General features: G+C 35.1%; 1 protein-coding gene across 1 annotated transcript in view; it reads right to left on the bottom strand.

Annotated features, from left to right (window-relative positions):
- Positions 1-1723: 1723 nt before the first annotated feature.
- Positions 1724-14516, bottom strand: part of ark2ca (arkadia (RNF111) C-terminal like ring finger ubiquitin ligase 2Ca) — a 29733-nt gene continuing 16940 nt past the window's right edge. Inside the window, exons 2-8 of the mRNA XM_073824646.1 lie at positions 14084-14282; positions 13846-13971; positions 9292-9418; positions 9083-9187; positions 8902-8997; positions 8686-8789; positions 1724-6688 (exon numbers count right to left, since the gene is read on the bottom strand). Of these exons, the coding sequence (XP_073680747.1) occupies positions 6571-6688; positions 8686-8789; positions 8902-8997; positions 9083-9187; positions 9292-9418; positions 13846-13971; positions 14084-14282 (875 nt within the window). The 3' untranslated portion in view covers positions 1724-6570. The remainder of the gene's footprint in view (positions 6689-8685; positions 8790-8901; positions 8998-9082; positions 9188-9291; positions 9419-13845; positions 13972-14083; positions 14283-14516) is intronic.

Below are 14516 nucleotides of genomic sequence, written 5' to 3'. Positions count from 1 at the left end.
AATGGATAGGGACAGTTACATGTATAAAAGATTGTAAATAGTCAGTTTATCAAAAATGTGACCCTGGACCACAAAACCAGTCATAAGGATCAATTTTTCAAAACTGAGATTTATACATGATCTGATTATTTGTGCTTTGTTAGGATAGGACAATATTTGGCCGAGATGCAACTATTTGAAAATATGGAATCTTAGGGTGCAAACAAATTTAAATATTGAGAAAATCGCCTGTAAAGTTGTCCAAATGAAGTTCTTCATGGAACATGATCTTAATATCGTAATGATTTTTGGCATGAAAGAAAAATAATTTTGACCCATACAATGTATTGTTGACTATTGCTGCAAATATACCCATGCTACTTAAGGCTGGTTTTGTGGTCCAGGGTCATAAATAAGCAAAGTATTCAAATTTAACTGTTCTCATATTTACTGCATTAAGTATTTCTGTTGCTCTAAAAGGCCTTAAAGTCAATATGTCAAATTTAAGTGGTAAGAAATTAATATGTTTATTTAACAAGGATGCATTAAATTGATCAAAAGTGAAAATAAAGACATTTATAAAGTTAAAAATTAAATCGGTTTCAATTATCACGGCTCTTTTGAACTTTCTTGAGGAGCAAATCAGCAGAAATTAGAATGATTTCTTAGGGATCATGTGACACTGAAAACTGAAGTAATGATGCTGAAAATTCAGCTTTGCAACATAGGAATAAATTACATTTTTGCATATGTTCAAATAGAAAACAGTTATTTTGAATTGTAATATTATCTCGTAATTTAACCGTTTTTACTGTATTTGTAATCAAATAAATGGAGCCTTGGCAAGCATTACTGTCAAAACTTTTGAATAGTAGCGTACAAATTACAGAAGTAAATTGTGTTGCAAACTTTATTTTAACTGAGATGAATCATCTGTGTCATACATACAACAGTGTTAGAAGATAAAAAGTGAGAGTGAATTATTTATTGCTTTGTTAACAGAATGTAACAATTCATGAGTCATTAAAAATAAATGATATGCATATTAGAGCTGACAGATACACTCTCGTCTTTCTTACTGAATATGTTCACAAATAAATGCCAAAGATGATATAAGTCAGTATTCATTAAAATGTTGTATTTGAATTTTGCATATATTATCTCATTAGGCATTTCAAAAGAGTCTGTTTGGCCCTCTAGTGTTAAGATGGATGAATTGTTTCCATCAACATATTATGTGATTTACAAAATATCCCTTTTAATTTGGACCAACCAGAAACCACATAAAACCAGATGCCACCATGTTTCAGCAGGATTTTCTAATTGATATGTGTCCCTGGACCACAAAATCAGTCTTAAGTAGCACGGGTGTATTTGGAGCAGTAGACAAAAATACATTGTATATGGGTCAAAATTATCAAATTTATATCAAAAAATCATTAGGATATTAAGTAAAGATCATGTTTCATGAAAATATTTTGTGAACTTCCTACCGTAAATATATCAAACCATACTTTTTTTATTAGTAATATGCATTTCTAAGAACTTTAAAGGCAATTTTCTTAATATTTAGTTTTTTCACCCTCAGATTCCAGATTTTCAAATAGTTGTATCTCGGCACAAACCATACATAAATGGAAAGCTTATTTATTCAGCTTTCAGGTTATGTTTTGTGGTCCAGGGTCACGTATAATGTTTGATATAGAAACAAGTGCTTGTGAAAATGCACGACAAAAAACAGGCGTTTAAGCATTTCAACATTTTTATTACAAAATGAGCACATACAAAAAGGATAATGTACAAGCTTCGAAATTAAACAAAATGAAAACGAAACGAAAACCAAAAACATTTTAGCGATGCCACTTTTAAATTCATCATTAGTAGTAGTAATAAATAAGGTACAAAAATTCCACCAAAAGAGAATTCTAACATTTTACACAGACTTTTTTACTCGACCAGTTACGTACTAGCAGTCACACCAGCAGGAGGCGCTATTGCTTTAATATGAATGATAAATAGTCTATATTCTGCTAGAAAATCCGCTAGTGAAAAAACACCCACAGCACGCGGCACCCCTGTCACTGGCACTTTTAGGACAACATTATTATTAACGTCTTCTTTTTTTTGTTGGTTTTGTTTGTTTTTCAAATGCAAGCAGCAGCAAAAAATCAATCCTCTAATATCATTAGTAGAACATCTGCACTAGTCTTTTTATTTTTATCTATGTAGCTGTATATTTCTATTTAGTCATGTATATATTCAAACCTGAGAAAAACATGCATTTTAAATCTGTTTGTGCTTTATCATACTCTGTTAGTCCTGACCCTGCCATGAGACAGGTAGAAAGAGAGAGAAAGAGACAGAGAAAGAGACTGGCAACATAAACTAGGACGAAAGAGGATTCATACGCCCTGGAGACGCTGAAAAGCGCTGACTGACAATAACAAAGAGTGAGCATAAAACAGAAATAGGCACAAGGAATGAGAAATTGAGAAAAAAGCAGGCTAGTTCCAAAATCTAGTGAGCCTCCTATTTAGAATAGACAGATTACATGCATGTTTAACAGAGAAGTCAATCGCAGAATGCATTGCAACAAGCTCTGTCACAACAATTGGTGGAGAATGCGGGCAAAATATTAACTATAATACATTCAGTACCCAAATATACTGATAAAAATAGTTCCATGCAATTAACAATGGACTATTTTAACAAATATGCATGCATCCTACATATTAAGCTGTGAATAATACAGATTTATGTTTTTTCCTTATATATTTCATGTTTAATTCAATGTGCAACTTGCTTTTTCTTTGTAATTGTAAAATTACTAGCAATTTCTGAGTGAAAATTATTTCTACACCCATTTTTTTAGTGCATCTTAAATTCCGAGTCAGATTTATTGTGCACTTTGTTGCCATCTATGTAGTTTGTTTGAAATCAGTCACTTTAAATGTTTATTTTTAGTTAGTATGCTGCCTTAAAAGGTAACTACCCATTTACGGAGGATCACTAGATTTCAAACACACCCTTAGAAAGCAAAAGTGTAAACATTAACAATTTAAGACTGTTAAAGGAATAAAAAAGAAAGCGTGAGAAAATAAAAAGAAAGCAAGTAGAGGATGTAAACATTAACAGAAACAAAACAGAGAAAGACAAGAGATCATGTAAACATTAACAATGTAAGAAAGACTTCCAGAGAGAGGAGTAGAGAAAGAGAAAGAGAGAAAGATTGTGTTGCAAAGGTCGCCAGAGTGGTTAAAAAATGATGCCAGTGAGAGGGTGGCCTTGGAAAACTAAGAGTGCAAACAGGACAGCGAATCGAAACCCATAATACTCCCACTCCGCTGCCGCGTCTGACCAATCAGCAAGCGGAATGCCAGTAAGGTCACAGCACCAAAGGGAGAAAACACGCACGAACACGACCAACCGCATGCGAAGCATTCCCGCAAACCAACTCAAACATGAGGTAAGAGTTTTAATCATTTTTGTGTTATTTCTAAATAAATAAAATATGATTCCATTGCAAAAAAAAAAAAAAAAACTATACAAAATTAAATACGTACCCACGATATCTACAGTTAGTAATAAATTATGATTGTTAAATACTTAAGGCATTTCAACGGACATAACCCTGTGTAAACGATCAACATGAGCCAGCATCCGCCAATCAGCACACAGACGCTGGGGGGAGGAGCCAATGCGCAGGCAAAAACACAGCTCATTGGCTAAAGCCAATACAGCGTTTTTAAACTGAAATTGACTTTTAGATCAAACTAAGCAAAATTAAACCATTCAAAAAATGGTGGAGAATGCGGGCACAATCATAAATGTATGTTTTTTTCCTCGCAATTCTGAGATTATATATCACAATTCTGAGTTTACATATCTCTTTATGTGCAAGGAATAAACAAGTAAAACAAGTAATTGTGCCTTTTATCTCTCAATTTTAATTATTTCCTGCAAGTGTGATTTTTTCGCAATTCTAAATTTGTAAATTTGAGTTGTGTAAAAAAAAATTAATCTGAATTATGAGATAAAAAGTCGCAATTACTATTTTTATTTATTATCCCGCAGTGGAAACAAGCTTCCATAGTTAACTACATACAGTCAAAAGTTTACATACAACTTGTAGAACCTGCAAAATGTTAATTGTTTTACCAAAATAAGAGGGATTTTACAAAATGCATGTTATTTTTTATTTAGTACTGACCTGAAAAAGATATTTCACATATAAGAGGTTTACATATATTCCACAAGATGTGAAAAATGACCCTGTTCAAAAGTTTACATACACTTGATTCTTAATACTGTGTTGTTACCTGAATGATCCACAGCTGTGTTTGTTTTTTGTTTAGTGATAGTTGTTCATGAGTCCCTTGCTTACCCTAAACAGTTAAACTGCCTGCTGTTTTTCAGAAAAATCCTTCAGGTCCCACAGATTATTTGGTTTTTCAGCATTTTTGTCTATTTGAACCCTTTCCAACAAAGACTATGATTTTGAGATCCATCTTTCCAAACGCTCATTGATGCTTCAGAAGGGAAAAACTGCATTAAAACCTTTTTGAATTTGAAGATCAGGGTAAATGTAACTTATGTTCTTCTGGGGAACATGTCAGTATCTTCATTAGCTTCTGAAGGGTAGTACTAAATGAAAAAAATATGATATTTGGGTAAAATAAGAAAAATGTACACATCCTCCTTCCATTTTCATTTGTTCTCAGTGTGAAAAGATGGATCCCAAAATCATTCAGTCATTGCTGGAAAGGGTTCAAATACACACAAATGCTGAAAAACCAAAGAATCTGGAACTTAGGTAACAACACAGTATTAAGAATCAAGTGCATGTAAACTTTTGAACAGGGTCATTTTTATAAATTCAACTATTATTTTCTCTTGTGGACTATATGCAAACATGCATATATGTGAAATATTTTATTCAGGTCAGTACTAAATAAAAAAATAACATGCATTTTGTATGATCCCTCTTATTTTGGTAAAATAATTAACATTTTGCACATTCTGTAAACGTTTGACTTTAACCGTATGTAGACAGACAGTGAGGGAAACAAGCAAAATTAAACCAGAATTAGGCCAGAAACATACGCATTGCATAATGTGCATTTTTACCTCAGTGCTCAAGGGGGCGCCAGACGTGTTCAAATGCCTGCGCCGTGAAACCGGATGTGCTATTGTTTGTGTAGCTAGCTGTAAACATGTCAACATATTAGCTAACTTGAACTTGCTCAGCAAGATTCTCGACATTTGAGTTGAAAAGCATAAAACCACCTGCGTATGTTTCAGGCCAAACGCACAAAAGTTCTCGACCCGCCTGTTGTGTGCTGTTGGCGGATGGTCCTCTATCACACGACATTCTACATTGTAGTTCTAGCAATACAGCATAGCAACCAGCATAGCAACCACGAGGGGAGACCTGTCACACAAGAACACGGTTGGACACGCACAAGCCCCGCCCCCCTCCAAACACCGCATGTGTTTTAAATACCAATAATAAATACAGTAACCATGGCAGCGCAGCACCAGAGTGAGGCCGGGCACTTCAGCTATGCTCACATGTGCTTTTTTCAGTAGGCATTTAGGGTCAAAGGACATGGCAGGGTCTCTCTCATGCGCGCACACACACGCACGCACGCGCACACACTCGCTACATGAGTCTGATAATGTTATGGATCGTCACAGCTTAAAGGAGCTAATACACATCCATGCATTCGCGCGCACACACGCGTACAAACACACACTTTCAGGTGTACCTTGAAACAACAACCCAAGCACAGATGCATGCAACTACTACTGCGCCTATCTACACGAATCCACCAATCACGACATTCTCCGCCTACTTAGAGTTTTTTTTTTGTAAGACAACAGCTCTCCTCCTGCGGTCTCAGAAATGAGTTGCTGTTTGTTTGTTTTTCGTTGTTGTTGCGTGTTCTTTTTTGGCTTCTCTACATGCACCGTCGTGCACCGCTAACCCATGAAAATATTAACACACATACGCTCACCAAAATGGTGAACAAGCGCACAAACGCACACACGCAAGCTGAAGGAGCTCCAGTGTGTAAGACTAAAGCAGTATTGCAGATCAGAAATACATGGACACCCACAGACACACACACACACACACACTCCAGCAGCTAGATTTGACAGTGTCTTATCCGCCATCGTGTATATATTATAAGCCGTGTGTAAGTGTGTGTGTGTGTATTGTATGCAAGCTGAGGGTCTTTAGTAAAGTTCATGGCTTAAGGAATTGCACAAATACACACACATATGCTACGGACACACACCAGTTCCCTACGGACAGAATCACTTCTTGCGACAGACCCTTTAGTTTCTACCAGCATGTGTGTGTGTGTGTGTGTGTGTGTGTGTGTAAGTGTGTGTGAGTGAGTGTGTAGTGTCAGTTATAGTCATTGGCTCAGTAAAGCGTGTGAGTGTGTGTTTAGTTTTTGTCGGATGGCTCATCATACACGTGTGTAGGTAATATACAGTGCATGTGGATGTATAAGAGCGAATAAGAGCATGTGTGTGTGAGTTATTCGTTAATGCGTGTTATTTCGCTCCTGTGTGTGAGTTTCAGCTCTCGGGGGTGAGCTGTGTTTGGATGTCCACTCTGCAGATGGGACACTTCCTACTGGTGGCCAACCACTGGTCCACACATGCTTGATGGAACAAGTGCATACAGGGTAACCGCCTGAAAACAGAGAGAGAGAGAGAGATAAATGGTTTATTAGGATGAGTTGAGATGCATTTGCATATTGCATTTTGTATATGTGACACTGGTCACATTTGTAGAAATAGCCAAAAACATGTATTTATGATGCCAAATATTATTAGGGTATTAAATAAAGATCATGTTCCATGAAGATATTTTGTAAACTTTCTACTGTAAATATATCAAAATATAATTTTGGATTAGTAATATGCATTGCCAAGAACTTTGGAGAGCTTTAAAGGTGATTTTCTCAATCATTTGATTAGTTTCCAAATTTTCAAATTGTTGCATCTCGGCCAAATATTGTCCTATCCTAACAAATCAAACATCAATTAGAAAGCAATTTTTTTCTGCTTCAAAAAACTGACTTATGACTGCTTTTGTTGTCCAGGGTCACATATGCTCTGTTCGTGTTATGTTTAGTTGTTGGCGTCCTGTATTATATACTTTGCAGTTTTGTTTTTGTTGATTAAAGCTACTGAAAATAGATTTTGTTAATAATGAAATTAACTATAAACATTAAATAAAAAAGTAAGTTAAGGTCAAATTTACACATAAAAAGAATATTCCTTTTCAAGTTGTTTAAAAGGTTTAAAACAACTACTTTAACTAAAACTATGACTAAAACCATTAATTGAACTGAAATAAATCAAATATAAATATTAGATGTAAAACAAATTTATAAACTTTAATACAAATTTTAAATGTTATTATGCCCTATTGAAGTTCTTAAGTTAGTAAAACAGAAATTTTAATTAGTTTTTTTAAAGACGTCTCTTTTGTTCACCAAGCATTTGAATATATTTTAAAAAGTAATTTATTCCTTTTTATTATTATTATTATTATTATTATTATTATTATTATTATTATTATTATTATTTTGTTAAAAACAGCTGTGTAATACTTTTTCATGTTTCTTTAAAGAACGGGAAGTTCAGAAGAACAGCATTTATCTGAAATATAAATCTTTTGTAACATTATAAATGTCTTTATCATCACTTTTGATCAATTTAAAGCATTCTTGCTAAGTAAAAGTATTAATTTCTATAATTTCTTTCCCAAAACAAAATCATACTGACTCCAAGCTTTTGAATGGTATAGTGTATAATGCTACAAAAGCTTTTTATTTCAGATAAATGCTGATATTTGGATCTTTCTATTCATCAAAGAATCCTGTGAAAAAAGTACTAAACTGTTTTAAATATTGATAGTAATAAAAAAAAAAAAAGATGTTTCTTGAACAGCAAATCAGCATATTGGGCTGATTTCTGCTTAAAAAAAACAACAAACAAAAAGAAGACTGAAAAAAATTACTTGACCTAAAATGGAACACTGAATATATAAAATAAATAAATAAATAATTATTAATAAATAAATTTAATTTTATAGAAATCGTACAATAATGATGGTACTTTTTAGCATTTATAATGTAGTTTAAGGATGCAAACTTATATCAGTCTAAATAGTTTGAGGTTAATATTTTGATATTTTAACAAAACACATTTTCATGCAGTTAATTATTATCTCTTTATCAACTCCTGAACCTCCGGGGAAACCCTTTGTTTAAAAGTTTGGGGTCAGTAAAATTTTTGTCAGGATGGATTTTTCAGGATGGATGCATTAAACTGATCAAATGTGACAAAAAAAGATTTATTTTTCAAATAAATGTTGTACATTTCCACAAAATATGAAGCAGCACAACTGATTTCAACATTAATAATAATCAGAAAATCTACATATTAGAATGATTTCTGAAGGATCATGTGACACTGAAGACTGGAGTAATAATGCTGAAAATTCAGCTTTCATCACAGGAATAAATTACATTTTAAAATATATTCACACAGAAAATATTTTTTGAATGGTAATATTTCAAAAATCCAAAGAGACTTCTTTCAAGAACATTTTCAAAATCTTGCTGACACCACACTTTTAAATGGCAGTGTATAGTTTCATCTGTCTGTATTATACACTACCTGACATCTTCTCCATCCTCCAGCATGGAGAGGCAGATGGTGCATTTCTCATCCACATCCGACTCTTCCTCACTTTCACATAACTTTAAATCCAGTGGCTTCCGCTACACACACACACACACACACACAAAGACAAACACAAGTGTGTTAGGAGCAGATAAATCTTGGCTGGACATGAAAATAAAAGTGTGATTGTGAAAAATTGTGTGTATGTACCTTTTTGTATTTGTGCGGGAAGGTGAATCTCTCTATGGTGGTCTGAATGGCCCCTCGGCTGACGCTTCCCAGTCGATCCTCCAACTGTAGCAGCTCCTGAACAGAATCACAGACACAGAGTTATAAATAGAGCAATGCATGAAGATATGTGTGTTAGTGTTCATCTGGCTGTGTGTTTTACCTCATAGCTCTCCCGAACAGCAGATGAGTGTCTGCTGGGACTCAAGCTCTGCAGTGCCAGCAGGTGGAGCTGTGGATACGGATAATTCCTTATCTCATGGACAACCTACAGAAAACAGTGCATACATGACTAAAACAACTGCAGACCACACTTGCACTTAGAAAAAAATAATCTTTTAATGTGTTATTTATGTATATATACACACTCACCACTTGGGTGGAGGAGGTGTTCCTGGGGAGGTGGTGCATTCTGGGAGAGGCCAGGTAATGCTGGTAGGGTTGAGGGATCTGCTGCAGAGGATACTGATGAGGCACACCTGCATCCACACTCAGATCCCTACAAACACACATTGATTTTATTAAGAACAATTTAATAAAAACAAATCAGCTGCAGGGAATTACGTGAGGGATTTATTTTCAACTTTTTGACCATAAAGATCAATCCTAAATGTCAAGGAATTTTTAAAAATGACAATTGTGACTTTTCTCACGATCTGGGGAAAAAAAAGTCAGACGTGCAAGATTTTAACTCACAGTTGCGAGAAAAATGTCAGACAATAAAAAAAGTTGCAATAACAATTATGTTTACAGTCAGAATTCCAAGAAAAAGGCCAAAATTTTAAGATGTAAACTAAGAATTCTAAGAGAAAAAAGTTTAAATTGCAAGATGTAAACTGAAAATTCAGAGAGGAAAAAAGTCTAAATTGCAAGATGTAAACTGAGAATTCCGAGAGGAAAAAAGTCTAAACTGTAAGATGTAAACTCAGAATTCCGAGAGGAAAAAAGTCTAAACTGTGAGATGTAAACTCAGAATTCCGAGAGGAAAAAAAGTCTAAATTGCGAGATGTAAACTTAGAATTCCGACAGGAAAAAAGTCTAAATTGCGAGATGTAAACTGAGAATTCCGAGAGGAAAAAAAGTCTAAATTGCAAGATGTAAACTTAGAATTCCGAGAGGAAAAAAGTCTAAATTGCGAGATGTAAACTCAGAATTCCGAGAGGAAAAAAGTCTAAATTGCGAGATGTAAACTCAGAATTCCGAGAGGAAAAGTCTAAATTGCGAGATGTAAACTCAGAATTCCGAGAGGAAAAAAAAGTCTAAATTGCGAGATGTAAACTCAGAATTCCGAGGAAAAAAGTCTAAATTGCGAGATGTAAACTCAGAATTCCAAGAGGAAAAAAGTCTAAATTGCGAGATGTAAACTCAGAACTCTGAGAGGAAAAAAGTCTAAACTGTAAGATGTAAACTCAGAATTCCGAGGAAAAAAGTCTAAATTGCGAGATGTAAACTCAGAATTCCGAGAGGAAAAAAAAGTCTAAATTGCGAGATGTAAACTCAGAATTCCGAGGAAAAAAGTCTAAATTGCGAGATGTAAACTCAGAATTCCGAGAGGAAAAAAAAGTCTAAATTGCGAGATGTAAACTCAGAATTCCGAGAGGAAAAAAAAGTCTAAATTGCGAGATGTAAACTCAGAATTCCGAGGAAAAAAGTCTAAATTGCGAGATGTAAACTCAGAATTCCGAGAGGAAAAAAGTCTAAATTGCGAGATGTAAACTCAGAATTCTGAGAGGAAAAAAGTCTAAACTGTAAGATGTAAACTCAGAATTCCGAGAGGAAAAAAGTCTAAATTGCGAGATGTAAACTCAGAATTCCGAGAGGAAAAAAAAGTCTAAATTGCGAGATGTAAACTCAGAATTCCAAGAGGAAAAAAGTCTAAATTGCGAGATGTAAACTCAGAATTCTGAGAGGAAAAAAGTCTAAACTGTAAGATGTAAACTCAGAATTCCGAGAGTAAAAAAGTCTAAATTGCGAGATGTAAACTCAGAATTCCGAGGAAAAAAGTCTAAATTGCGAGATGTAAACTCAGAATTCCAAGAGGAAAAAAGTCTAAATTGCGAGATGTAAACTCAGAACTCTGAGAGGAAAAAAGTCTAAACTGTAAGATGTAAACTCAGAATTCCGAGGAAAAAAGTCTAAATTGCGAGATGTAAACTCAGAATTCCGAGAGGAAAAAAAAGTCTAAATTGCGAGATGTAAACTCAGAATTCCGAGGAAAAAAGTCTAAATTGCGAGATGTAAACTCAGAATTCCGAGAGGAAAAAAAAGTCTAAATTGCGAGATGTAAACTCAGAATTCCGAGAGGAAAAAAAAGTCTAAATTGCGAGATGTAAACTCAGAATTCCGAGGAAAAAAGTCTAAATTGCGAGATGTAAACTCAGAATTCCGAGAGGAAAAAAGTCTAAATTGCGAGATGTAAACTCAGAATTCTGAGAGGAAAAAAGTCTAAACTGTAAGATGTAAACTCAGAATTCCGAGAGGAAAAAAGTCTAAATTGCGAGATGTAAACTCAGAATTCCGAGAGGAAAAAAAAGTCTAAATTGCGAGATGTAAACTCAGAATTCCAAGAGGAAAAAAGTCTAAATTGCGAGATGTAAACTCAGAATTCTGAGAGGAAAAAAGTCTAAACTGTAAGATGTAAACTCAGAATTCCGAGAGTAAAAAAGTCTAAATTGCAAGATGTAAACTCAGAATTCTGGGAGAAAAATATAAGTAAAACTTGCAACATGTAAACTTAGAATTCTGAGAAAATGAGTATTAATTGTGAGCTGTAAACTGAATTCTGAGAGAAAAAAAATCCTGGATGCAAACTTTTTTCTTTCAGAATTATGATTTTACAGCTCGCAATTTATTCTTTTTTTTTCTTGAAACTCTTGGTTTACATCTCTCAATTCAGAATTTTTCTTACAGGATTCTGAGTTTACATCTTGCAATTTAGACTTTTTTTTACTCTCTCAAAATTTAAAGATGCAATTTGAGAATTTCCTACGGTGGCCGACAGAGGCCAACGCGCTGCAAACTTAAGAAAACACATGCAAACAGAAAAAACGACAACAAATTAAGAAAACATCTTCATCCGTTTGACAACACAGGCGCTGCAAATCCTCGCAACGCAAACACAAATACGGAAACGCGCTGCCAATTCTCACAACACAACCAAACTCAGAAACGCGCTGCAAACACACGAGGGCGCTGCAAACTAACAAACGCGCTGCATACAGATCGGTCCACAACGGAAATGTTTCAGGGGGACCTCAAAAAGTGACGAACCTATCTGGGACCTGATTATTTGTTCAGTGGCTGTTGGTCAGAGCAGAGGTGTTATCGGTGAACTATCACCTTTTAGTGATAGTATAGTATCATTTAAAGGTGATAGTGATATAAATAATCAGGTAATATAGTGATATAAATAATAAGGTCCCAGATGAGTTCGTCACTTTTTGAGGTCCCCCTGAAACATTTCCGTTGTGGACCGATCTATATGCAGCGCGTTTGTTAGTTTGCAGCACCTTCGTGTGTTCGCAGCATGTTACTGAGTTTGGTTGTGTTGTGAGAATTTGCAGCGTGTTTCCGTATTTGTGTTTGCGTTGCGAGGATTTGCAGCGCCTGTGTTGTCAAACGGATGAAGATGTTTTCTTAATTTGTTGTCGTTTTTTCTGTTTGCATGTGTTTTCTTGTTTGCAGCGCGTTGGCCTCTGTCGGCCACCGTAATTTCCAGAGAAAAAGTCTAAATTGCAAAATTATTAGAATCCTGGAAAAGTCTGAATTGTGAGATTTAAACATAGAATTCCAAGGGGGGAAAAAAATAAAAAAATTGTGAGCTGTAAACTCAGAATTCTGACGGAAAAGGTCAAAATTGTGAGATTCATACTAAGAATTCTGAAAAAAGTCAGAATTGTGAGATGTAAATTTAGAATTCAGAGAAAAAAAGTAACAATACACGTAAAGAGTTTAAAGCTCACAATTGTTAATATTTTTCTCTCAGAATTCAAAGATGCAAACTGAAAATTTCCAGAAAAAAAAGAAGTCTGAACTGCAAGATGTAAACTTAGAATGAAGAGAGAAAAGGTCAAAATTGTGAGATTTAAACTATGAATTATGAAAAAAGTCAGAATTGTAAGGTGTAAACTCAGAATTCTGAGATAAAAAGTAACAATTGTGAGCTGTAAACTCTGAATTCAGAGAGGGAAAAAAGTCTAAATTGTAAGATGTAAACTCAGAATTCCGAGAGGAAAAAAGTCTAAATTGCAAGATGTAAACTGAGAATTCCGAGAGGAAAAAAGTCTAAATTGCAAGATGTAAACTCAGAATTCCGAGAGGAAAAAAAGTCTAAATTGCAAGATGTAAACTCAGAATTCTGAGAGGAAAAAAGTCTAAATTGCAAGATGTAAACTGAGAATTCCGAGGAAAAAAGTCTAAATTGCAGGATGTAAACTCATAATTCCGAGAGGAAAAAAGTCTAAATTGTAAGATGTAAACTCAGAATTCCGAGAGGAAAAAAGTCTAAATTGCAGGATGTAAACTCATAATTCCGAGAGGAAAAAAGTCTAAATTGCAAGATGTAAACTGAGAATTCCGAGGAAAAAAGTCTAAATTGCAAGATCTAAACTCATAATTCTGAGAGAAAAAGAAACAAAACAAAACAAAAACAAACAAACAAACAATAAAAATCACAAGATGTAATTAAGAATTCTAAAAAAAAAATCTGAATTGTGAGATGTAAACTTAGAATTCTGAGGGAAAAAATGCAAACTTGCAACATGAAAACCTGGAATTCTGAGGAAAAAGGTCAAAACTGTGAGATTTAAACTCAGAATTCTTGCAATTGTAAGGAAATTACAATTATAAGCAAAATTACCTATTTGATGCTGGAAATGAGCCTCGATATGCTGCTGCTTTGTTTGCATGTGCGTTTGCAGAACTCACCAGTCAGTGCCTTCTGCCAGGTATCTGGGCTGCTGTGGGATTGGCTGAGGGACGTGGAGGGGCGGAGCATATTCATATCCTGGGCGTAACCGATGCGTGTTCAGTGGGACTCGCTCCTGTGTGCGTCTATAGAGATGCAACATCAATTGTTTTGTGTGTTTCTCCTTATTGTGTATTTTATCTTACAGAAAGATGACATTTTTGCACAAGTGTATGTGTGCACATGTGTGTTTTGTACCTGCGCTGCAGTAGCTGTTGCTGGATGAGGTATTGCTGCTGTAAGGCCTGAGGTAGGAAAGGGGGCGGGACTTCCTGGTACTGAGGCGGGGCGAGGGGAGGGGGCGGGAACTCAGCAGGCAGCGGTGTTGCCGTAGCAGCCAGGTGAAAATGCCGGCAGGAGGTAGCATGACTATGCTGGTGCCTGCTAAAATGTGCTCCTGTACGGGACAAGCAATCAGACAAAGTCCACACAACCCATCAGAGATCAATGACAACACGTCAAAAAGACTGTCCAGAATAGCATACTCTGTGCAACATGCAAAATAACTGGATGCCATTCACCTAACATGATGAGGTTATGTGGCAGTCATTGACTTTTTAAACTGTATATTAAGTTTCACGTATTCAGCCTTATTCATGAAACAAGCATGCATTTTTTAAATAGTTAAATA

This window comes from Garra rufa, chromosome 19, assembly GCF_049309525.1.
Source record: "Garra rufa chromosome 19, GarRuf1.0, whole genome shotgun sequence".
NCBI lineage: Eukaryota > Metazoa > Chordata > Actinopteri > Cypriniformes > Cyprinidae > Garra > Garra rufa.
Note: the sequence above shows the minus strand (reverse complement) of the source record. Positions and strands in the feature narration are given on the sequence as shown.